We start from the raw sequence: 25,926 nt of genomic DNA on the forward strand, positions 1-25,926 counted from the left end.
TTTCTATCTTTCTCTCTGTCTTTCTTCCCTTTCTCTCTCTGTACTCGTTCTCACGCCCATCAGTTATTGCGTCCCACGCCGGACAAATCGGCGCGAGTGTTCCGGGAGCGAAGCAGAAAATGAAGAGGAAGAACAGAACGAAGAGAGCGCGCGTGCCGGTCCATGATGATAAATTAATGTTCGCGACTAACGGAGTCTCTCCGGGCTGAAACAGCTCCGCTGGCCATCGTAAACTGATGCTAGCATGAAAGGTGATTAGTTTGTCTATAAAGACAGCGCGTAAAAAAGTCGCAGTTTCGCCGCAAAGCTTCAACGCAAATTTTGCGATGAGAGCACAACACGTACAAAGGCATGGCCGCATGAGCCATCTGCTGATCGCCCCTCGCGTGACCAAGCTCGGTCGGTCAATTTCCTGACGGAAACACGCAGCCAACTCTCCGGCTCCTCCATGCGCCTTTCGCGTGACGAAAACGGCATGCTCGTTTCATCTCTGCTTCAGCCACCTACGTTGGCAGTGCTCGCGCGCTTTCACTCGCACAAAAAACACACGGAACGCGTGGCGGTCTTATCGAATGCGCCTTTGTTCGTCGGCATCGCTCGCGCGCTTGCACTCGCACATAGAACACACGACGCTAGAGGAGATATTATCGAGTTGGACTTTATACGGAACATGACGACGACGGCAAAAATCCGTCGAGAGTGTCCATATAATTGCTATCACAGTAAAAAAAGCCGTTTTTGTTTCTCTACCTGTGCATTTAGGTTCAAAGCCAGGGAGGCCGAGATAGCAAGACGAGTTTTAGGGTCGATCGGGTAAGTGTCCACAGTGCTGCTTACCGTGCCTGTTCCATGTCCGTTCTTACAAAAATTGTAAGCTTAAGTACACAGGATGATTGTAGCCTGCCTTGACTTCTTACAGCCTCAACCACTCATCAAAGGTTTTACGTAATGATTAATAGAAAGCCGCGAGAAAGTGCAAAATCATGGTGTGATTGTATCAGACTACCACAAGAAATTCTTGTGAGAGATAACTAAAAAGTCAGGCGGGGATGGGCAAAAGGTGGAGAGGTTAGAGCAGATGATGCATGTAGGTAAAAACTAAAGAATTCCTGTTCCACCTACAAGTCATGTTCTGATTGATTCAATAAATTGATGGTGCACTAATTAAAGGGATATTAAAGGGGTGCACTAATGAAAAGGTACTGTAGTTGTGGACAAATGATACTGCGACAAGATACTATTTCTGAACACATACTGTTCCATCATAATGAAAAACTCAAGGCACACTGCAAAACAATTTATATGAAAAGAAAACAAAGGGAGGACAGAAGTTCTTAACACTGCATGAACGCTTTGTGTCCAGCAGATCTCTACATTTTCTGCACCATCACAGTAGATCAGATACTGTGTACATTTTTGGTGCCATTAGTACCAGCCCAGGATTGCCCTCAAAAGAGTGGGTGCAAAGCCAGCAGATGCCGCTGTCACCCGTGCATGCCCGAGAACATAAGCAGCACCCTCCCTTACTTACGGTTATGTCATACTGTACAATTATGAATTCTGGTAAATGGCTGGTAGTGCGACAGACCTACACACCCAAAAAGGTGCAATATATGGTTTTGCTGGCCTTTAACAGGTGCTTTGCCTTTAAACACACAACATGCAACCTCGCTTCCCTTTGTGTATGTGGTGCAGACGGCAGGTGAGCGAGTCGAGCATCACTGCTGTGCTGGCGTCGTTTCACCGGGCCAGAAGCAGGATGCTGGCAGCGCGTGCCAGGCACACAGCCCTGGCCCAGACCTGAATGCTTCTCTACTGCTGCTATCACCACTACAGAACACGCAAGCTCTCGTGGAAACGGTGACAATGTAGCACGCAGCTTGTAAAATTAAACTCCAGCCCATCTGCAGATTAATACGTCAATAAATAAATCCGATAAAAAGTTGAATGTCATTAAAGTATTTGACGTGAACGTGAGAAGAGATTGTGTCCTCGAGTTTCTGCATTTGGGCAACAGCTGCACTGGACTTTCACACCTATTTTTACTTTTGAAGACACATGAACATGAAAATATATTGCAGACGGTGTTCACATTGTTGCGCATATCAGCTGCACGAATGAAATGGCAGCGAGCTTTTTTTTGTACTGAAAAAAAAAAAGAGGAAGCTTGTTAGCCAGCGACACAAATGCGTCTTCTCATACAGCGCGAGCAGAACAACAAAGAGATAGAAGAAGAAATGCAACACGAATGTGACACAGGACTGAAGGTTTTACTAATGCAAAAACCACGTATAAAGAAGAAATTGAGCGTGCGAACCATTTTCATGTGGTTTTTGTGTGAATAAAACCTTCAGTCGTGAGTCAGCACTCGTGTTACGTCAATTAATTCTTTTGTGTACTTGTTGTTTTGTGTTCGTGCTGTATGCAAAGATGCAGCTGTACTGAGTCGACCCAATGAGCTACTATGCAGAAAAATGCGTTTTGTGTGCTATTTCCTCATGAACACTACAGATACGCTTGTGCAACATTAGCAGGCTTCAGTAAAATAAGACGGCAACAGACGAGATTACTTTGTGAAATTCAGAAAAAAAAAAGCAAGGCCTAGAGCAGGACCACTTCAAAGAAGCAAAACGATTTACACAAAGCAGCAGTTTCACAAATCTAGGCTCAGCTGTGTTTTGGAGCTATGCAAAACATACAGCACTCCAAAAGGCAGTTTTTAAAGGTACTGTTTTGATTAAGGAAATTACAGGGTATCGAATAACCCGCTTCGGCTGGTTTCGGTTTCTCGCTCGGCCTTCCTAACCTTCTTGGCAGCCAAGAGGGGTAGGCGTAGCCCGCTGTTGTGACTACGCCCACTTCGGCGACGTAACGTGACGTCAGCGAATACGTCATCGGCACGCAGCCAACAACTGAGCAAGGCTTCTTCCACGTGTCGCTCGTGTCAGAGCGGCACCAGGGTCCCCCAAGTGGCACGGTGAAGAAGCGCGGTACATGCGTGGCCAAAACCTCATCACCACAGGGCGAAGACACCATTTCGTAGTCTAGAGGACCAATCGACGAAGGTGGTGCAGTGTAATGTTTCCCATGGGCAAGATTACGTCACTTCGCATACGAGGAGGATTGGACAGGTGCTGGAGAGGGGCATGGGAATAGTTTTTTGAAATGGAGTGTCTGTGCAGCGCTGTGATATTCATAAAATGTGGTCGCTGAGATGTAAAAAAAAAGTCGGAGCCTGTTTACTCGCCCTTTTAAGGCATTTGAAGGTAGCAATAACAACAATATCTAGGGTTTTATGAGCCAAAACCACTATATGATTATTAGGCATGTCATAGTGGAGGACTCGGGAAATTTCGGCCACCTAGTGTCATCTTAAGGTAGTGTTTGATTAGTTGAAATAAATAAAATATGACCAAAGTTAAAATAAACTTCAAATCAGCTCGCACTGTATAGGGTAAATTGTAGATCATTGGTGAAGTCCATCCTGCTGTGAACGTAAAATGAGCAGACAATGACGATGAATTCAAATATTTTTTCATACTTCTCAAAATACACTTAGATATGAGTAACATGCAATTAATCACATAACACATTAACACAGTGAAGAGTTGCATTCTTGTGAAAGAAATAGTTTATACAATACTTCAGAACACGCTTGTATCTAGCAACAGTTGAAGACAAATTGCAATAAACAATGCATTTTGCCACTCAGTTCAGTCCACAAAGAATGGTGCCCTTGTCGAAGTTATGTAACGCAGGCAAATGAAATCACTGTACAAGTTCTTCCACTAGAAAGAGAGAGAAAAAAGGAAAAAGAAAAAGCAAAGTCTACATCTCTGGTGACCAATGGAAATTTTCCTTTTCTACATCTCTGAGATCTAGCCGTTGAACATTTGATTGAAGTGCTAGCTGTATAGTGAAAAAACTCTGAAGGTGCATGTAAAAAATACTGCACTTAAATAATGCCATGCAATTTGCCTTATATGACTTCAATTACAAGCATGTGAACATGACTTGCAATTCTCAAAGAAATGATTGGCCATGGTTAATAACAGATCAAGCTTCTTTGGCAAGCAGCAAAATAATGCTTCGATTAACAGGGACAGCATGTCAAAACAAAAGAAAGAGAAACGACATGGACATGTACAAAGATAACAAGCAAAAGGTGATTTGTTGTGTCTGTGAGAACACTTATAAAAGATAATGCATTGTGCAGAGTGACGTGTCACACTTAAACAGTGTTGTCAAAACAGCTGCTGAAGGTTGGAAATACCACCGAAACGTCAGCTAATAAAATATACAAATTCATTCTATACATACTATTCAAATCACACAGTTCATTTCTATTACCTTGTCATAACTGGAGAACAGTAAAAAAAAATGCCCACAAAATCATCATTCTGCACTTCCATTCAATCTTTCCAGACTATGTACGCTCTCGATCAAGACCTACGAAGGAAAATTTGTTGCCTTAACAATGTTTGATACATGTGAAATGCCCTAAAGCAACAAACATTCCGGGCAGAAGTTTACAGGCCACGTGTGTAGCACAAGCCCCCCTCCCAAAAATGATTTCTAAGAACCATGGTTCTCATATATTAGGAATCTCTATTGATTAGGCCTAGCATTTAATAGGTTCAGGCTTAACACTTTGAAAACTCTCAGTAGATTGCCTCATTTTGAACACATTTTTTTCTTTTTTTTCGCTTGCGCTTAGAGCTCTACAACATTTTGCTCAATACAGCACAGCAGTTGTACCAATGTGGCTCTATAAATCATAAACGTGTGTTGATACAACAGTTGCCAACACAAGCAAAGTGACAGAATGTACAGTGAAAGACCTGTAAATAGTTTCAACAGACAGAATGGTTGAGGAAAAAACACAATGCAAGCCACTGTACTTGGCAAGGAACCGCAAGGGTCAGGCTGGGATAATGTATATATTAATTCTCTTGCAATTTTTTTCTTTGCATACTTCATTGAATGTCCAAATGATGCCCTCCTTATGATAGGTCTTTTCGATTCATCTGCACTAAGTGAATCAATTGAGGAAGTTCATGAGGATGCATTAATGCATTGTTTACAGAGCATGTGTAGGCTGATGTGTTGCACTTTTGCTACAGCCCTCAATTCAACTATTCAGTGTTCACATTGATTGGAGCAATGCTATCCTGGATTAAGCGGTTATGCCTGTCAATTGACAGCGCGGGTGGTTTTTGTGTGGCATCTTTAGATGTGTTCTATATACGGCACACATTGTCTGGCTGTCAACAAGCACTTATCCACTCGGTAACACATAGCATGTATACGCGTTTAGTACTTTCTGGTGTTCTGCAAGTCACCCCAGAAGCCTCACCATATGGCTGCAACTCCAGGCCTCCCAAACTTATGCGGACGGCAGACACTAGGTGGACAAATAGAAAGCTTGCACCGCATATACACCGTATTTGCACCTAGGCATTTCGTTCGAGAGTTGTGTTATGCTCGCACTGCTGGAGTGAGCTGTGCAAATTCTCAATGTCTCATGCCTCCCCGCCAGTGAATGAAAGAAATTTGCCTGCATCACAGTGATGCAGGTGAATTCAATGAAACTGTTATCACCATGATTATCTGGTTACCAATGGTGTATGACAGGAAAGGAAGAGAATTTGGCAGAAGGAATTGCTACATTATATGAACGCTACAATCTTCATCATGGCCTGCATTAGTGCTACACACCAAGCATGCGAATCTTCACACACAAGTCACACACATACACAAAAACCTACTTGTAGCAAGTGGTGAAAAAAAACTACATACATATGTATTTAATACATGCAACAGCCTTTCAGAAGCAGGACCCAAAAATGGAAACTGCAGATAAAAGCTTCTGCTATCTCACTCATGACAATGGCACTAAGGACATGGTGAGCTACAATACCATGGACTTTTGTCCAGTTCATTGCAACAAACATGGACCTTTCTAAAAGAAACTCACTGAAGCTGCCCAAACCACACAAAAGAAAAATTAAATGGCATAAAAATGAAGTCAAAATCATTCTGAAAAGAGCTCTACAAAGTCGCCTTATCACATATGCTGCACCTCACGACAGCCGTTTTCATCAGCCATATCGTAACGACATGTATGTGATACAATGTGCAGAGCAATTGACTCTTATCACAAGCTTGTCCTGGCTTGTTTAGGCACTTTGCTTAGATACTGTACAAAAGGTGTTTTCAAGCTCGAGATGTCCTTCCTCGGCGCCTTTCCAGTGGTGATGCCCACATAATCCTTTTGATTTCAAAATGTGCTGTACACACCACCGTGCTCAGTAGCACGCTTCACTGCGACCTTGCAGGATTTGTAGGGCCTGGCATCCGCCACACTTTGCTTAGGTCTAGCATTAATTGGCTTAGGCTTAGCGCTCCAATAGTTTAAGCCTAGCATCCGCTGATATCCTTCTTGGATCTCCTGAGCATCCTTGTGTCGCTGGGGTCAAAGCCACGCTCCTTGGCCCCAAACACTGCCCAATGCGGGAGAGGTGCCGCATAATCCAGGGAGGTGAATGACTCGCCTGTCTGGTAGAACCTTTGCACCAGCTCGTGGAAGCGCTCATAGTCAATCCACGTGTTCCACTGCCCATTGACACGGAACTGGAATGGGGTAAAAGCAACAAACGAAATTTGAAGAGATAAGGAAATTATTAAAAAGGTAGTACTACTAGTATTTTTGGCCCTGCTAAAGATATTGTTCTGCTGTCACTTTTGATTACCTAATTACTGGATGTGTGAGTACTAGAATACTTCAATTTAACCATTTGATAATTAATTAGACTTTTTAACCTCATTATCAAGCTAGCTTTCTTACAAGAAAATTTGCCAAGCTAATGGTGGTCTGGTCTGTATTGCAATCAGGTGCGTCTTGTACACACTTCGTGCCTTGGATGAATAATGCAGACTGGGCTCTCGCAATGAAACCGTGCGCTCGGAGGGACCTGTCAAGCTCATTTTTCACTGTGTCTTCATTTTGACAGTTGGTTCCAGCAACATTTTGGCAAATATGCAATGCAAACAAGTGCACTTGGGAGTTAGGAAAGCCTGCCTGCTGTGAAAAAAAAAAAAAAAAAAAGGAACCAGAAAATAAAGGGGTACTGACACGCCGGAGCAGAAGTTCCAGTGCAAAATTCAAGAGAGGGAAGTCAGGCCCTCATTATCACACTAGCAATTAAAATTTTCCCAACAAATGATTAAAAATAAAGGTTTTAGATAACATATCACCCGTCTGTAAACTGCTTTCATGCACCTTTTTAGTTGCTGCTGTGAACCAACCTTGGTGGCATTTTGACTGCCGCCCGTTTTCAAGGAGACCAGTAGAACAGTTTTCAAAGTGCGATAAAGGAGTAGATAGAAATTGTCTGCCAGATGTCTTTCTGCATTTTTATTTCACACGATTGGAGGGCCAAGATTTCTTTCATTTCAAAATGATATTTAAAGTTAGTAAGCTTAGAATATTTGTACATATGAAATTAAGTAAGAACATTTTGCTTTACCATACAAAAGCTTCTAATAATCATCAATCAAAACTACTGCTTTATTGGTTTGATCTCTGGCCCCTGTTCATAAGTTCTAGGCAAGTCACTTCCATGTGCCAGAAGCTAATGTCTTAGAACTGCAGTTCGCAAATTAAGGAAAAAGCAGGCAACAAGAAGCCAAACAAATGTATCGCTTCTGTCGCACAGAACATACCACATTTTATAAAAGAAAATGTTGTCCAGGACTGCGCTTCACAATCTGATGCTTCATCAGATGTTACAAAGTTAATCCGCAGTATTCCACATGTGGGGCACTGTATCACCTCAAGCATCACTACACAGGTTCTTGAAAAATTCCTATAGCCAGACAATAAATTTCAGTAACATGTCCAGTTTCAATGGTGTTACTGCTAACAAGTCACACTTTGCATGTTAACAATAATAATGACTATTAAACTTTGCTAGTCCAGTTTCAATGGTGTTACTACTAACATGTCACACTTTGCATGTTAACAATAATAATGACTATTAAACTTTGCTAGTCCAGTTTCAATGGTGTTACTACTAACATGTCACACTTTGCATGTTAACAATAATAATGACTATTAAACTTTGCTACTCGGCTTAGCTGGTTGCACTGTCCTGTCAACTTTTAATAACACAATGCGAGGCGAATCTGCAGGCTAAGGCAGATATGAGTGCAAAGAAAACGTGACATCTTCATTCTCAGAGCAACACACATGTGCCCACTCACCTTATTGTGTGCAATGAGCGCGCAGTTGGAGTGCTCGTGCTCGGAGGCAATGCTGTAGTCGGGAAGTAAGGCCACCAACTGCTTCACAAAGGACAGCACCTCCTCGTGCCACGGCACATTGCTCATGGTCAGGCGGGCACCTTTGGAATCGCCACAGTACGTAACACCCTGCGCATATCAGCACCGTATTCTTATAAGCATAAGTAAGGTGTAACAGCAGGTGGTAACCTCAAGCCATGCATTGATGGCATTCTGGCCATGGTTTACACACCCAAAAGATGTAAGCCAGCTATTCACCAAACCAGACTTGTGATCACTAAACAAGAGATAGCTCAGCAGCAGTGATGGTGACCGCACGACTAAAGACTAGTACATTGTTAATATAACCAGGTCCCACATACCATCACAAATCTATATCCTTGCCACAGATGACGCTGTGGCCTTTAATGCAATTAGTGATAAACATGAAAACGATAGGGTCATGGGAGGATAAGAAATGATGCAAAATACAGCCCCTATAGTTTACTTTTTGCTGCTGTTTATACGGAAGGGAGGGTTTAGACCGTGTTTCTGAGCGACTGCTGTGAATGCTCCCTTTATAACCACCGAAAGATAACAACTAACACGTAGATGAGGAGGGACAAAAATGTTAAACTAATAAAGCAACAGGGAGTGAGGCCACAATACCTTGACTTCAATGAAATCCGGCTTGCCGAGTGCCACAAGGTTGGCATAGCCTTGCATTTCATCCATGTTCCACTCTTTGACCAAGGTCAGCCTATAAACTGTCCTCTGACCCTAAGAGGAAGAGATGAAAAAACGTTGTCACATTTTAAAAAGTAATCAGCAGATTACCTATTGAAGTGGCACGATCACATAAACCTGTTCCATTCAGTTTTTATTTTGTATACCTGCCAACAGCACTTCGTGATTGGTTGCAACATTCTGGGCCACGCCCACGGAACTTTTGGATCGTGGGATGCCACAAAAGCCATGATAATGCCCCATTGCATTAATATGCCAAACAAAAACTTACCTGGAATAGTTAGACAGTGTCACATCCCGAATGGAATAGACAATGGCTGCTCATCGATTGCTCTGGTGCTGAATACATGTTGCTGGCAGCGAGAGTGAATTTATTTGTGTGTAATTATACTTTGTGTGGTTGTACAATGGCCACTGAGCTGTTTCTCTCGTTTTGGAACGGAATTTGCTGCCATTTTCTACTCGGCACGACTCCTAATGCTTCCTGTAATCTGGCTTCCCCTGACGACACATGCTGCATTGGAGAACTTTTGTCCTACTTTGTAATTAGACTTAAAAAAAGAGTTACATAAAAAAATAATAAAATGCCAAGCTAGTAATCTACACGGAACTACTTACAGGTACTGATAGCTTTTATACAGTATTTACTGCTTAGAGGAACTACCAAGTCAACAGGCAGCAGATTCATTCCATTGCTCTTAAACTCTTCAGTTCACTTTAATCATAGGCAGGTGAACATAAAATGGTGGCTTTTAGTAATATACTTTCAAATAGTCAAACAAGGTATGTAATTTAGGAGTGCTGTTTCTTGGGCGAGTTGGAAATTCATACTTGGAAGGGTAGTGCTAGTAGACACGGACTAGTAGACACGGACAACATGTATTCAGAGTCTGTGTGTCCGTGTGTCTTCCTCTAGTCCGTGTCTACTAGCGCTACCCTTCCAAGTAAAAAAAGGTATGTAAAATGTTTCACTAGAGAATGCAGACTAAAAATTATGATCTCATAAAACTTGGAACAAAAGCAAGCACCATTCTTTCTTTTAAAGGAACAAATGTTGGATTAAAAAAAAAGCAAGCTACTGATCTCATAAAATTTCAGTATTCACTCGTTTCACTATTACATTTGGTGACAACTTAAAAATTCAGTTCAAGCTCTGCCTGAAAAATGACACTGCACCCACCCACCATGCATCCGCACTCCAAGATGTTGTTCGGGAAATGCCAACACTGCTGAAAACGGCTACATTGAACAATGGCCTTATGCACAAAAAGATATTTTCCCATATCAACTGGTAATCTGATACTCCAAACCTTGCCTATAAAGTGCTTAAAACAAACTCTTCTGATGTCTTCACTACCTCCAGTGGAGGAAAGGTGCAAGATCGGAATACATTTCTTGAAAAAAAAAAAAAAAAAAACTGTCTTTGATGGGCATTCATTCTCACCTATGTCTTGAACCGTTACTCAGCGTGCCTAAATATGGTGTAATAATCGCAACGTTAATGTATGAGATCGTGTAGGCCTGCTCCAGTCGATTTACCTTTACAGCTTTATTGTGCTGGCAGTGGATGCCTAAAGTTTGGCACAGCCAATCTTTTAGAACTTATGAGGGAATTACTGCAGATGGGCTCTGGTCAGTATTGCATGTTTCATAATGAGAATAATTCACGCTATCGGGGTGTAGCGAAGCCATGGAATTGAGTAATGGGTTGCGCTCTCCAGCGCCTTCCAGTGGGTCGTCCTCTTCGACTCCTCCTGAAAGAACACCGCTCGCGCTGAGAGTCCGTGCTTTGACCTGACTGTTGCCATTGCATATTGTCGCTCAGTGCCATCAAATAAACACCTTAACAGGAGTTACACTTGAGTTTGACTGAATTCGCAGGAGTTTGCCTCGGTTGTGGCATTTTGGGAATGAGCAAACGTAATTGGCTGGCATATCCACACAAATTGCCTTTAACTTGGACAGAAGTGTACTGTCATCACATTCACAAGTTGTCACCTTCGACAGCGTTCCTGCCACTTGAATATTAGAACGAGTAAAACGCCAGTTGTCTGACCTTGTCCGCAAGGGTAGAGAGACTGTCCTGGAACCGTTGCCAGAAGTCTGGAAAGAGGGGACGGTCTATGCGTTTGAGTGCCTCGCGACTGCTGGCGTCCACCGACACGTAGAGCTGCGTGACAGGCCCAAGTTCCCGCAGGGCGTCGGGGAACTGGGCGTTGGTCACCAGAAACGTGGAGATGCCCTGGTCGTGCAGAAGGCGCACCAATTGGCCGATCTCTGGATACATGATGGGCTCCCCCACCAGGGAGAGGGCACAGTGGCGTGCCCGCAGGCCCTCTTCCAGACGTTCACGCAGCACACCGGGAACGCCTGAAATTGAATGCCAACGAAATCTCGCTTGGGCCAAATTTGTTATAAGTGAGTAGTATATATACTAATGAAGATACCTCTGCAAGGCAATAGGGCTAGTAACAATATTATCTCAAAGCTAATGGCCCCTTATATGAGAACCCGCAGGTTCCAGGTCACGCCCTTGTCATGCGTCACTTCCTACGAGCAGTAACGGCGCTTCTTTCTTCCTGTTTCGGTGTTAAAGACGTCTGTTCTTGCAAAATTTTCATGGTGCTTCCGATTGTGTTTCAAAGACAAAATTTTGCACGGGCCCTCCTTCCTATTTACACTACCTGAAATCAGCCTTTATTATATGGTCGAAAGTTTCATGCAGTTGGCGTTCAAGAACCATACAAAGCTGCGAACCATACAAAGCTACACAGTTCGAATAGCTGCTTCTGAAGCAGCATTCTGTAATCCTCTACTATCCACCGATTCGCTTTACAATGAAATGGTCACACAAGAAGTGCTCGTTACCTTTGAACTCATTTATCATCTTGTAGTGGTTCTTCAGCGCATTCTCCACAATCATCTCGTGCGAGTCAATGTTCCACTTCCATTCGGTCCCTACGGGGTTTGTGTGGTGCCTGGGATGGATCACAAGGCACGACTGATAGGTCTGCAAAACACACACACTGAGACTAACTGCCCAATCGCCTTGAGCAATCTTTTACGTGTTACTCACTGTAAAGGCTCAGCGGTTATGGTAAATCATCGCTAAGCACAACACTGCAGGTTTGTTGTTGAACTACCTGTGGTTATTGGGCTATGCATGTAAATCCAAGCACACAAGTATTTGGTGCGCACTTCGCCTCCATCAAAATGCCACCTCCACAGCTTGGAATCGAACTCACAACCTTGTACTCAACAACACAACACCATTAAAACTGAGTGGCTGCAAAGGATGCCACATAAAAAAATGAAAAACACATGACCTCAAACAAAGCTAACATAAAAAAAAAAGATATTGCTGGAAAACTCCCGCCGCTGCAAAAAGACTGAATGAAGACTGAATGGATGCATTTTTAGCAACACTGAACTATTGGCTTTTACTAGGGGTGTGCGAATATTCGAAATTTCGAATATTTTTCGAATAAGATTTGCTATTCGTTTCAATTCGCACTGGAATTTTACTATTCGAACTTTCCAAAAACAAATACAGTCAACGTCCGATTGAAAGTGACCCTTTCAGATTTTCAGTATGCTTCACCTCATTACACTCTTGCACTGCGGCAGAGCTGTCTTTCAAGCTCCGTTACGGTCGAACTTTGCCAAGAGACAGTCAACGTCCGATTAGAAGTGGTCCTTAGATTTTTAATATGCTTCACCTCATCACACCCCGGTATTGCGGCAAAGCTGTCTTTCAAGCTCCGTTACGGTCGAACTTTGCCAAGACACAGTCAACGTCCGATTGAAAGTAGTCCCTAGAGATTCAGCATGCTTCACCTCATCACACTCCCGTATTGCGGCAAAGCTGCCTCTCAAGCTCCACTACGGTCGAACTTTGCCAAGAGACAGTCAACGTCCGATTGGAAGTGGTCCCTAGATTTTCAATATGCTTCACCTCACCACACCCCGGCATTGCGGCAAAGCTGCCTTTCAAGCTATGCTACGGTCGCAAACGTATTAACTCAAGAAAACGCTGGTTCCAACATGGAGATGAAAGATGTGGCAGAGGTGGGGCTCAATTAATGCTGTTTTGGACCTCGAATTTGGGCAGGAAGTCCGAAAAATCGGAAGCCGAAGCTTTTTAGCATCCAAAATTTCAGATGTTCTTATATATCAACCTCCTCGAGGCAGATTTAGAACTCCGGAGTTGAAGGGAGCACACCCTTGTCCGCCACATCAGTTGGGCTTCCACAGATGTTGAAAGAGGAGGAGAGGCTGAGGAAATGGCATCTTTGCCTATCACGTGTAAAGTGTTGTCGGCAACACTTTCGTTGCACGAAATCATGTACATAAATACAATTCAGCCTCTACATTGCCTCATTCTTGATAAGAAAACTATGAAACGCCACCCCACCAGTGCTTCATCAACCTAACGAAAAGAAACACTTTCATGTTGCTATCTCATAAGAATATGCTTAGGAATCGTCTCTAACTGCAATTTCGCTTCGAACTATTCGAAAAATATTCTAGAAATATTCGAGAAATATTCGAAAAATATTCGATTCGATTCGCACTTACACTTAAATATTCGAATTCGCTTCGCACCCAAAATTTTGCTATTCGCACAGCTTTAGCTTCTACCTTATGGAACTTCAACTAGAGGGTCAATGTTCCTACAGAATTAATGTAAGCATACTAAAAGATCAGAATAAGGTCCCGCAATACTCATGTTCATTCACACACAATGTACCTGCGTTACCCTGCCTATGCAACTGGGCTGTAAGTGCCTTGCTAAGAAAGGCCTTCACTTAATTCACACTGAATTCCATCAGAAAATAGTGCCATCATATCCTGTTGATGATGCCTAGGAAAACACTGTTTTCACTAAAAGGAGAGGCAAAAAAAAAAGCAATGATGTACTACCACAAATTATGATAAGTTTTATCAGGACTTGAGTGCACGAATATGAGAATGTGAGAAGCCAAGCACTGGCAGTGGATACCTCACCTCCAGCAGAAGACACACTTGTTGGCACAGGCAAGGCTCGGGGTGGCCTCCATGCAACGGTGCGACTCGATGCCGTAGAAGGTGTGCTTGTAGCAGCCGCCCCTGCCGCGCAGCATGGCCTTGGTCCAGCGGCACAGCTTAACCCCCGAGTGGGAGCCAATCAGGCGGTAGCCCTGCTTTCCCAGTGACTGACGCAGCAGCGGGGTCAGCATGTCTGATCGGGCCTCTCCGTTCTTCAGAGTCTTGGATTCCTGCAATTCATAGAGGCCTTGGTGGTCCTGTGCGCCTTCATCAAAGCTGAACTATATCTACGCACGTAATTGTTATTCTTTTCCATTTTGAATAAGTATCACTAGGCCAAAATTGTAACACGTGCTACTGCGCAGCTTGCTACACACGGCACAAGCTGTGCCTGAATGTATTGAAACCTTATTGAGTGTTTTTAACTGTTGAAATGAGACTGCATGTCATGACCAATAGCTCAGTACATTATAGAACTTACGCAAGCCCCAAGAATATGTAATGCTGGATTTCACGATGACACGTATAAAAGCTGACGTGTTTCACCAAAGTAGCAGTTTTATGACGGCCACCAATCATGCTCATTGCTCACCTCTATCTTTATACTGCAAGTGTTTTGTTTAGCTAGGCACAATGTCACCAAAAAGACATCAATCTTAAGCAGTTTGCCCGCTATATTCTTCACCTTCACAACTACATGAAATATGGTGGAGGTGTTCGCTAGCTCTCTGGGTTTGTGCTGCGCAATCGTGGACAGCTGCACCGTGGTTGTCATCGTAGCTGCTGAGGCTAACATATTCTTTGTGGTGATGGTTGTCTTCTCGGGTAGGAGTCTGTGTTCCGGCGTCAGTCCTTGTAACCTGCAGCTAGCTCAAAGGATCGGTTCGGCGTTCGTGTTTTTTTTATGGATCGGGCTTGGACCGTGGCTTTTCAGGGGTGTCTGGTGCATGAATAAGGCAGCACCTCCATCATATGTCACGCAGTTGTGATGGTGAAAAATGAAGCAGCCAAACCGGTAAGAATACTGTCATTTTCAAGAAAGGTGGGAAAACCCACGGGTGGAGCGGAAAAAAAAAAAGAAAAGAAAAAAGAACACAACAACGTCATTCCGTTAGTGTTAATATGACAGCCTCTGTCGGCTGAGCAAATTGTTTACACACTAAAGCAGAGAAGTGCACTCTAAATAAGTTTCAACAAGGCCTTTGGCTGAAACATGTCATATTGGTGCTCTCACTGATACATCATGTAGAGTCGTCATCGGAATGTCTTTTCCTATTCAAGCAGAGCACGCAGAGACTTTGGCTTTTGCAGTGTTACGCAGAACATAATGGGTCATGCACAAAATCACATGCTTTTATCACCTACACTGTCAATATAACGAAAAACAGGAGCAAAAGCACATGTGTAGACATAAATGTATGCACTATGCACACTGAACAAGCTTGAACTGGGAGCGAGTACAGTCGAAGACCAATGTAACAGACATAAATAAAGAGAAAGCACTGAGGTGTTTTGCACAACTCCGTGACATTAACGGCATTGCTGCAACACACACCGTGACAAATGGCACGTGATAATCCAATGTGCAACAAGCTGCACTCACTTTTGATTTGGCAGTACTCCGGATATTGCCGAGGTCTTCCAGGTCAATCAGTTCAGGCTCACCTTCATCACTGGAGCTTTCGTAAGCAACGCTTTCTGGCTGAAATAGTCCAGCAACCAATTGATGAATCGATCACAACTTCACATAGTAACAAATAAACAATAAAAGGCTAACGTTAATCCCAAAGTCTCGTACTATATGATGGAAAGCCTAAAAACATTAAGTGTCAAACACTTAATATCAATGAAAAATCACGCCATATCCACGAAGTGAATTATGATTGAGAAGCTGGCTGAGAGATAATTGGGTAAACCGTAAATGCCCTGTACAATCCCTTTACTGTCATATAAAGACGCCACACCTTGTTATAGTAGCGATTGTGGTCAGGTTGTTGTCAAACCACAAGCGGTCGCAGACATTGCAGCTGTGGCCTAACATGTGGTCGAGGAAATCGAGGAAATGTGGTTTTGCCTGCGTTAATATCATCATCAAGGCACTCAAAGAACAAGAGGAAGAAGACTTCTCTTTCGCGTGAGCGTGCGCATGGTACAGTTGGCTATGCTATATGCGCTTTTGCCTGCGTAAATATCATCATCAAGGCACTCAAAGAACAAGAGGAAGAAGACTTCTCTTTCGCGTGAGCGTGCGCATGCTACAGTTGGCTATGCTATATGTGGTTTTGCCTGCGTAAATATCATCATCAAGGCGCTCAAAGAACAAGAGGAAGAAGACTTCTCTTTCGCGTGAGCGTGCGCATGGTACAGTTGGCTATGCTATATGCGCTTTTGCCTGCGTAAATATCATCATCAAGGCACTCAAAGAACAAAAGGAAGAAGACTTCTCTTTCGCGTGAGCGTGCGCATGCTACAGTTGGCTATGCTATATGTGGTTTTGCCTGCGTAAATATCAACATCAAGGCGCTCGAAGAACAAGAGGAAGAAGACTTCTCTTTCGTGCGAGTGTGCGCATGGTACAGTTGGCTATGCTATATGCGCTTTTGCCTGCGTAAATATCATCATCAAGGCACTCAAAGAACAAGAGGAAGAAGACTTCTCTTTCGCGTGAGCGTGCGCATGCTACAGTTGGCTATGCTATATGTGGTTTTGCCTGCCTTAATATCATCATCAAGGCGCTCGAAGAACAAGAGGAAGAAGACTTCTCTTTCGTGCGAGTGTGCGCATGGTACAGTTGGCTATGCTATATGCGCTTTTGCCTGCGTAAATATCATGATCAAGGCACTCAAAGAACAAGAGGAAGAAGACTTCTCTTTCGTGCGAGTGTGCGCATGGTACAGTTGGCTATGCTATATGCGCTTTTGCCTGCGTAAATATCATCATCAAGGCACTCAAAGAACAAGAGGAAGAAGACTTCTCTTTCGTGCGAGTGTGCGCATGGTACAGTTGGCTACGCTATATGCGCTTTTGCCTGCGTTAATATCATCATCAAGGCGCTCGAAGAACAAGAGGAAGAAGACTTCTCTTTCGCGTGAGCTGCGCCTGTAGCGGTCACCTCTGGAACTAAGGTTACGCTTACGGCGCGCGACAATGCCCCAGCTTAAGAACCTGGCGAGCCAGCTCCTAACATTTTCCTCTCTCGAGCTCCTTCATCACATATAAAATGAACATGCAGTTGCTCTGCTTTATTGCGATCTGGTGCAAATCAAGCTTTTTGTTTCTTTTTTTTGTGGAGGGGGGAGGGGAATCGCATAATGAGATAGAAATTGAGGATGATGATAATCGGATGGACACTTGCCGTAAATAATAATAGATATGTTCGCGTCCTTGTGAGCGTTCTGATGACACGGTAACATAGAACTTCGCAACTTTGTTTATGTGCCATACAATGCATAGCACTGCACACAAAAACTTCAAAGCGAGGGAGGGGTCCACGGCACTGATATTAAAACATTACTACACCAAGATCTCTTTCATAGTTTCAGGAAACCACTTCATATGGGGCTTAGTGCAAACAGTGCCATCTTAGCTGATGACCTACATAACTGTGCTCTAGGCTTTGCCGCTGTCTATACCTATCTGCAGTTTTCTTTTCGCAGGTATAAACTTATCCAATGAAGGAGAATGTTTCTGCCAAGCTGTACGCCCTCTGTCTGGCTATCTGCAACTGTCACATTGTGAAGAAACAAACACACTAAATGACAAACAACGAAAAATTGTACAATGAGTGCATGATTGTTACTTTCAAAAACCAAGTCACTCAAGTTCCCTTTACTTTTCTCATCAATTCCCAAGATGGCATTCACAACTGAGTGTAACAGTACTCGGAGCATTCCAGCAATTTCAAATGATGCTGAACGTAACTAACTGCAGTTTGAGCTTCACGGGGTTTGGTGGTGATCGATGGCCTTCCTTCCAGATATGCCATAATGTCATCTTTCCAACCTGGAAACTTGCCTGTCCCTGAGATTTAAAAGAAAATGGGTGGGGGGGTGGGGAGAGAGAGAGAGAGAGAAAAGGTGAGGCTGCAGCAGTATTCTAGAGCTTTTCATTAGAGAAGCTTACGCATTCTTGGAAATAGTTCCCACTATTTGTAAGAATCAGAAAGGCAAGACAACCTACGTGCTACCCCCTCACACAATGAAAATACTCAAAACATAAGGTATGAGACTTCTGCCACAGCAGGGCTTGTGGAGTGTGACACAACCAATGTGAGTACACTACCATCTATGGGTGAATTAAACCGAGGAAGGCATGCGCGGTGCGTTCTTCAGTCGTGACTTTCTCTGCGGTGGAGAAGGTAAGAAAAAAACATGCAAATGGTTGATATTTCCAGCCAACATTAGCCACTACAAGTCGGCTTCAACAGACAATGTATACTGTGTTGAGCGGGTTGACGGTGGCCCCACGGCTACTAAGGAATGCCAATTTATCAGTGCACATGATTAGGTGATGCCATGAAGTTAGAAAATTTGCAAGCATAAAATTTGGTCTGCTGATGCATGATATTTCTTTTTTTTTTTATCTGGGGTTTAACGTCCCAAAACCACGATATGATTATGAGGGATGCCGCAGTGGAGGGCTCCGGAAGTTTTGACCACCTGGGGTTCTTTAACGTGCACCTAAATATAAGTACACGAGCCTCAAACATTTTCGCCTCCATCGAAAATGCAGTTGCCGTGGCCGGGATTTGATCCCGCGACCTTCGGGTCGGAAGTCATTGATGCATGATAGTGATAAGTGAAAATTGCTTGGATCCAAATATAGACTAATAATAATGATAAGACTGTCACCAAAGCTTGATTTAATGTTTGTCGTTTCCACCCTTTTCAGCAATAAAACGGTTGCTTTCAATATCATCGCTATGAATAACAAGACTGTAGAAGAAGACTTGTGCCACGGTTGCACAGCTAAGAATTCATGCTTATAGTACTAGGCAAGAGGCTGCGGTCAGCTTACTAAAGCACCAACTGCTGAAATTAAGCCTACTTTTGACTTCCCAGAGCTTACAATTTATATACTGTAAGGATTAAATTCTAGTGCACATGAAAAAATTGCCCATTGGTTTAATTTATGCAACAGAGCAAAACTAGGTGGATGAGGCATGGTAAAAGCACTTAGTCGAGAGTCAGCATTAGCCCTTGTTTGTGTCCCATCAACTTTTGAGCCGTTATGCCAAATCATTGGATAAGGATTACTAGCTCAAGCAGTTAGTACTTTGAAAAATATCTCTACCACTACGTCTCTATGGAACTCTGATAATAAATATCTCAAGTTTACTTATAATACATGCCACCTGAGCTTAGGAGCTTCCTTACCGTATTTTCCTTCGTCATGGCTTTCATCATTGAGACAAAGGGGAACCACTGGCGTTGCGTGCAGCTTGGACAGCCAGAAATCCATATCTTTGGCAACCTGGAGGAACAGCATGGCACAAGCAAATATTCATGAGCAAAGTTTTGCCTAGAACTGTGCTTTAGCAAACATTCTAAAAGCAAGTCAGACATCTCTATTAAAACCAGTAACATTCTGCCATGGCCTGATTGGTGCAATAATTGAGAAATAAAAGAAAAATATATAATTTTTCATAAATGAAATTGTAAACTAATAGATCAACTTGGTGACTGATGACAACTGTATGTTTTCTACAATACTGGTTTAACACTAACCAGGACACGTATTAGAGAGGCAGAAACAAAAACTGCAGTCATAAAGAAAGATCAGAAGCTCTTTCGTTTGAATGCTGCTGAAACTACAACAGTTTAAAGACAACAATTTTTTAAACGAAAAGAGGTTTAGTTATTGTAAACACACCTTGTTGTAACTGTCACCATAGGCCGAGTCACCCAGGCCATAGATGGCATAGTTGAGACCCTGGAGGTAGTATTTGTGCACGCGGAAGTCTGCGTATGTATCCTTCAACCAATCGTGGAACCACGTGGCTTCATCCGGTGGCGAGCCGTCCACGTATGTCGACACGATGAAAATACAAAGACCCTTTGCTTTCACCTGCAATTCCCAACGTAAAAGGCAATAGCAAAATGTCAGTGAAGAAACACAAATGACGCTATACTAAGTGTTGTCGTTACTCTTGCAAGCTCTACTGGATGGGTTCTAATCGTCGACTGCCTTGCCTCTTGCACAGCAATGCGTAAAACGGTTTGCTGTGCAACTCTGTATTGAGCATTGGTATCAAACTGTTCAGCGCAAAAAGTAGACACAGCACACAAAGAATTGATGAGGACCAGCGCAGACTGCACTGGTCCTCGTCTGTTCTGCATGTGCTGCGTCTTCGTTTTGCGCTGAACAGTTTAATAATGGAAAACCAACTAGCCCGATCACACTCCTTACTTCAGAGCATTGGTACCCAGTTTCACTCAGCGCTGCACAAGATGAACGAAAACCAAATACTAGTCCGATATCTCATTGTACACAGTATCTCAATTTTTTTAAAGGGGCCCTGCAACACTTTTCGAGCATGCTCAAAAAGCGCTGCCGATCGGTAGTCGAGGCTCCCGAGAACACGCGAGCCAAATATTACAGCGATGCGCACGGCCTGGAATTTACAATAAATTCTCAAAGTCAGCTGAAAATCGCTCCCTCTTCTCTCGACAAATGATGTATTAGTCCGCAAAATATGACGCGATTGTCGGCCGTTCCATCACTGGCTGATGTTATAATCACGATAACACCCTCATTATTACTTTCGTTGTTAATTTTGAGTTCAATAAGTAGATAATATGTATGTTTATATTCTGTTATCGCGTTAAAAACACCGAACAAACATTAATATTAGCACTTCCGGTCTCACCGACAGCTCGTCTGCTCGTAGTTGCGTGGTTCCGTTTTCTTCGCCATGCGCAGTGCCGAAAACGTGAATATTTCTGTGCTTTTGACCATCGCCGGTTGCCGTTGAGAGTGGCAGCCGTTCGAGTGTTGCCTCGTCAGCTGAGAACTGCATCGTCGGCACGTTCTCACGACCGACCGAGGCACGGGCGCAGCGTGTCTCCGATAACAATGCTGGCGTCCGGTAATGGCGGCGCTTCGGGGTCGTCTGCTAGTGCCGTCTTACGAGGCGGTGTATTGGAGTATGGGCCGAAACCGATCTCAGCTGTCATTCGTTCCAAAAGAGCGCACAGGTTTGCTTCCATGGTTGGCAGAGCGATGAAAACACTACGGCGTTCGAGGTGCACACCCAACATTACCAAACCGACGCGCAGTTTTCAAGCACGCGCGATACACAGTGCGATCGGCTCCGCTCGACGAGAACGACGCAAGCCGACCGGAAGTGGCGGCACAGACCACGTGGTTGCGCCCAGACGTCAGAGAGAAAAAAATGAAGAAAAAAACTCCGCCGGCGCTCTTGGGCGGAGCCTCGCTCCTCTGCGCTGCCTCCCTCGACTCGCTGCCTAGCTTTCCGTTGAGTTGAGGAAGAAAGCTGCGGAACGTGATCTCTATAATTTGGTAACACCACTCAGACTTGACGGATTCGAAAAATTTTTGCGGCATATGACTCGTGAAGAGTCATACGTCAATAATGAGACTATTCCAATATAACTAAGAAAGGTGTTGCAGGGCCCCTTTAAGCAATCTTCCTTTTTGTGTGAATTCATGGCTGTTTACACAAACTGAGCCTGCTATGAAAAACAAGCGTGATGCAGTGAAAGGTGCAGAAATCCAACCACATGGCCGATTTCTGACATTGACACCTAAGTAAGAAATGTGGTATACAAAATAAAAAGAAACATTCTAGATGCATGTTGCTGCTGATAAAGAAAAAAATGGTGCACACATAATGTGGACAGTTGCTCAACATCAACAGATGGTTCAAACACAACTGCAAACGTATTTATCCGGCACTGTGATAAAAAACCAGAAACTTATAAGCAGTCTCTCACGCTCTGTTCTGATTTAACACGTCAAAGTGCCCTGCTTTGCTTCTTTCATTCACGGTTGGTGGCAAACTTATAAAGCGTTGGCTATACCTTTACTTAATCTGATAACAGCTCAGGTGTGAAATCAACATACGGCACTTGTAGTGAAAGCGGTGCTATGGAAATTTCAGCAAACAAAGCATAGTGTCACACATGGTACTAGTTTGCAGTAAATTGATCAGTTGAGTGACATGGTTTCTAAGAAAAGAAACTTCATGGTTTGCGACACCACATTTTTGTTGATTATGGTAACCACACGTATTGGTCCCGCTAAACCATTTTGTGACGTCTTTGTCTCGTAGAGTTTCAGTATTGACTAGGGAGTTTCTGAATAAATGTCTTCAGCCAACATTGAACGACAGGCACCAAGTGTAGTGTAGTCTGTGGATTAAGCAGAGCATGAAGACAGGAGGAAGAAAATGAGTTGGCACGCAGCTTGCTCTTTCTTTAAAGCCTGATCACAGGAGACAGGTGGGGGTGAGATCCCCGGCTGCAGTGCTATCGCACGAGAAATGTAAAACAAATGCAACATACGTCTATGTTCCACATCCAATGAGAAGTGTCTGTAAAAACTAACAGGGACAGTTGGGCGAGTTGGTAAACATGCATATTGAAGTTAAGCGCGAAAAGAAAAAAAGAGAATGAGCGCGTCATCCTGTCTTCTTTGTTCCTCTACATTCTAGTTCTTTCACACTTTACTTCAAGTGCCTGTAAGTTTTAAACAAAGCCACATGTGGCTTGGGGTGACGCTTTTTTCTACATGGCATTGCCACAAACCCACTCCACCTTCCTCCAATTTCTGAAACAGTTTTGCAAAATAAAACTTTTCCTTTCACTGAATATGTTCGTTCTCAATGTATTTTTGACAATTAAGTAATAAGTAAAGGCTCGTTCACACCGGCGACTAGCAACGGTCGCGCGACTAAGTTGGTCGCAAACGGTCGTAAATGGCCGTTTTGGTCGCAAAGCGACTGCTTTGGCTCAGTCACTCACTGCTCGATTTTTCAGTCGCGCGACTGCAGTCGCAAACCTCTGAACCAATCAGATGCGCAGGAACAGGACGTCGGCCTATTTTACGGGGCAATGGCAATGCGAGCTGTATACGAGCAGGTGTGAATTCTATGTGGCGACCAGGCACGTAGCCAGGATTTTTTTTCGGGAGGGGGGGGGGGGGGGGGGGGCCAAGGCCTAATTGTTCGAAAGACAATCTTTCCATGGCAAAAACAAAAAAAAGTTGCCTGGGAATATAGAGGGCTGGAAAAATTTCGCGGGGGGGGGCCCCGCCCCCCCCCTTGCCTACGTGCCTGGTGGCGACCCTTATAGGTCGCACGCAGGTGTGAACATCGGTCGCTTTGAGTCGCTTTTTGACCACCAGTCGCAAACGGTCGCGCGACCGTTGCTAGTCGCCGGTGTCAACCAGCCTTTAGCACTTTCTTTGACTATTTGTGTCCTGTCTTTAAAGGGCTAATATGTTAGCTTACTTCAATGAAGTCATCTTTTATAACTATCAATGGCACGTCTGTTTTAACAAATGGATATGAAAGAAAACCATGTCCCCCCCCCCAGAATTAAAGCTGGCCTAACTCCCAAAGTCTGTTAAAAGTGAGTTGCCTGTACCTGACCAAGCAGGCATTCCTCTGGCTCCACATGCTTCAAGTTGACCATCTCCACATCATAGTCCAGTGCGTCCAGCTCGGCTGAGAGTTTCTCCGACAGAATCTGCACCCACAAAAGAAAGCACATTTCTGCTGAAATCCACTGCCTTAACTAAAGAGAAGCTTAAGTTTAGCTTGAGGTGAATGGTTCTGGGCTCTTATTCACAGAAACATTTTGATGCTTTAATTGTTTGCAGCAGCAGCATATACATATACAAATATATGCCAGTCAATCTTGACATCAAACATATCAATGAAGGCTGCCAGTTAGTGGGAAGCAGCACCTACAAATTAAATGTCTCAACAATTTAGTCCGATATTATGGACAGTGATATAACGACAAATGACTGCTAACCTGCAAAGTCAAGTGCTTAGAACCACTAGGAAATCGTTAAAGACGTAGAAGGATATGTACAAACTAAAATGGTGCATTCAGGTGAAGCTGTCATGTTAGCGAGCATAAAAGACTCACTCTCAGCCAAACTTTGAAGTATTTTGGTCTGCACAGGCAGTGAAGGCACACAAATATCTAGGAAAATAAGAACCGAAAAGGTAGGATCTGTGATCGCATACATTCTCAGTCAATCACATTTGGGCACTTTCGGTTTTCCATTGCGTGGTTCTACGTGCTAGCTAAGCTAACCAGTGTCTCCTGAAAGTGATCAACTGAGAATTCTGCTGCAAGTTTCTCCATTTTTCTGTCCTTGCGTGAAGCATTTGACATCTAGAATGTATGGAGCCAGTAATAAATTTGTCGTAGGATACTATTAATGGCACACCTTTGCATTTCCAGTCTGGGTGCCGTACAGGACTTTTACCGACTTGCCCTTACGTTTCCTCTGCCTTTGCTTGAAGGGGTCCTGTGTCTGAAACAAACGAGAAGTGAAAAATTAATGCTTCCGGGCAAGCTGCAAAAGGTGGAAGGCCTATTATTATCACGAAAGGTATGCTAGACTTACCTTTATTTTGGAAAGGTTGAGCTTTTCTCGAGCAATGACATAAAAGAGCACTGCTAAGACACCTACACATAGCGTAGTGGTGTAGCTGCTGGGATACCAGTCAGTTTTCGATTTTTCATTGACACTTCCTGCAAAGAAAAGGATTCCATGTTTATAACAAGACGGGTTCTATTGAAATGCACTGTTACTCGTTGGGTGCTTTAATGGAGAGAATGTTCAAAATTTCGTCTAACGCAAAAAAATAAAACCTTTCACTTTCCTTCGTTTATTTGTCTTTCTTTTGCGTGAATATTACATGTAGCTTGCAGTAGCAGTTAGAAGACGAAAGCTGCATGCCTCAGGCAGTTAAATTTCATTTTATATAATAAAATTAACGCGCAGTTGTAGTTCGTAGGTGAGCATTTTGTTGCCGTGTCTCCGCTCAGTTAAGACAACACGTACGACTTCAGATCTTCTTACGTGGACTGGAGTTCATTTGACACCGTCGTGTCAGATAAATTTACGAAGATTTCGTGTCATGCCCGAATGCTCGGCAAGTCCAGCATGGAAATTTACGTAATAAACAGTTCAACGCATGCATGCATTCAGGTCGTATATTTCGTGTCATCATCGGCGCATATGTGATTTAGCTCTACGACCGCATTTGCATGTGTTAATGCAGGTAAGGAATAGAGCAACCGGATATTCTAGTAGCATGAAACAAATGAGTCTATTTTTACTATACTTTTTTTTTTTCTTTGGAGGATAGCCGGGCGATCGAGTCGAAGAGAGCTATGAATTTGAGCGCTCGACAATGCAATTGCGTGCGTGATCGCTTCAGACGACCACACTGCGACTTATCACCCTTTCCTCGAAAGATCTTCAGAAGTGGCAATGTTGTTTCGCGTTTTTTAAACGACCACGCGCATTTAATCCCACGCAAGGCGCTGTGCTGAAAGCAGCAATGCGTACTATACTTGCCTTTCGCGAGCACCGGGTGAAAAATCAGCAGCACACATACGAGAGATGTCACGAAGCGCCGGGCAGTGCTTTGGAACATTACGGCAAGTTGCCGTCCAACGAAGAAACTTTATTATTTGCGAATCGTGCAGCTTTCACCGCAGTTCAAGACCACAGCATGCACGCCCGCAAGGCAACGTCGCATCGCTGATAGCAATGACGGTTCGAAAACTCCGCGCTCGGGAGGCGAACAGTTGACTCATCAAAAAGAGCCGCACAAAGCGAGCGTCTCATAAAGAGACTGGACGCCACACAAACGGTTAG

General features: G+C 43.6%; 2 protein-coding genes across 3 annotated transcripts in view; one reads left to right on the forward strand and one right to left on the reverse strand.

Moving 5' to 3' along the window:
• Positions 1-2,006, forward strand: part of LOC119390124 (Meckel syndrome type 1 protein) — a 77,018-nt gene extending 75,012 nt beyond the window's left edge. Inside the window, exons 9-10 of the mRNA XM_037657680.2 lie at positions 763-813; positions 1,696-2,006. Coding sequence (XP_037513608.1) covers positions 763-813; positions 1,696-1,804 — 160 coding nt within the window. The 3' untranslated portion in view covers positions 1,805-2,006. The remainder of the gene's footprint in view (positions 1-762; positions 814-1,695) is intronic.
• A 1,681-nt stretch (positions 2,007-3,687) lies between these two features.
• LOC119390120 (S-adenosyl-L-methionine-dependent tRNA 4-demethylwyosine synthase TYW1) lies at positions 3,688-25,820 on the reverse strand. 2 transcript variants are annotated; one of them, XM_037657673.2, is made up of 14 exons: positions 25,620-25,820; positions 24,664-24,787; positions 24,484-24,570; positions 23,667-23,768; positions 19,930-20,124; positions 19,434-19,530; positions 17,984-18,078; positions 15,662-15,760; positions 14,038-14,288; positions 11,899-12,008; positions 11,087-11,400; positions 8,953-9,063; positions 8,266-8,433; positions 3,688-6,633 (listed from the first exon to the last, which is right to left on the reverse strand). In XM_037657673.2, the coding sequence occupies exons 1-14, from the start codon at positions 25,700-25,702 to the stop codon at positions 6,421-6,423; spliced, it is 2,049 nt and encodes a 682-aa protein (XP_037513601.1). In that variant the 5' UTR covers positions 25,703-25,820; the 3' UTR covers positions 3,688-6,420. The 2 variants fall into 2 exon arrangements, with proteins under 2 accessions (XP_037513601.1, XP_037513600.1); XM_037657672.2 differs by having other exon boundaries at positions 24,664-24,791; positions 25,624-25,814.
• Between the last annotated feature and the right edge of the window lie 106 nt (positions 25,821-25,926).

Source organism: Rhipicephalus sanguineus, chromosome 4, assembly GCF_013339695.2.
Source record: "Rhipicephalus sanguineus isolate Rsan-2018 chromosome 4, BIME_Rsan_1.4, whole genome shotgun sequence".
Lineage (NCBI taxonomy): Eukaryota > Metazoa > Arthropoda > Arachnida > Ixodida > Ixodidae > Rhipicephalus > Rhipicephalus sanguineus.

Excerpts from the sequence above, each read along its gene's own strand:
- LOC119390120 (XM_037657673.2), bottom strand. The coding sequence starts at position 25,702 with ATGTTCCAAAGCACTGCCCGGCGCTTCGTGACATCTCTCGTATGTGTG. Across the intron at positions 11,401-11,898 it reads GATGATAAATGAGTTCAAAG|GCGTTCCCGGTGTGCTGCGT; the intron begins GTAACGAGCACT and ends ATTCAATTTCAG. Across the intron at positions 8,434-8,952 it reads CGGATTTCATTGAAGTCAAG|GGTGTTACGTACTGTGGCGA; the intron begins GTATTGTGGCCT and ends TGATATGCGCAG.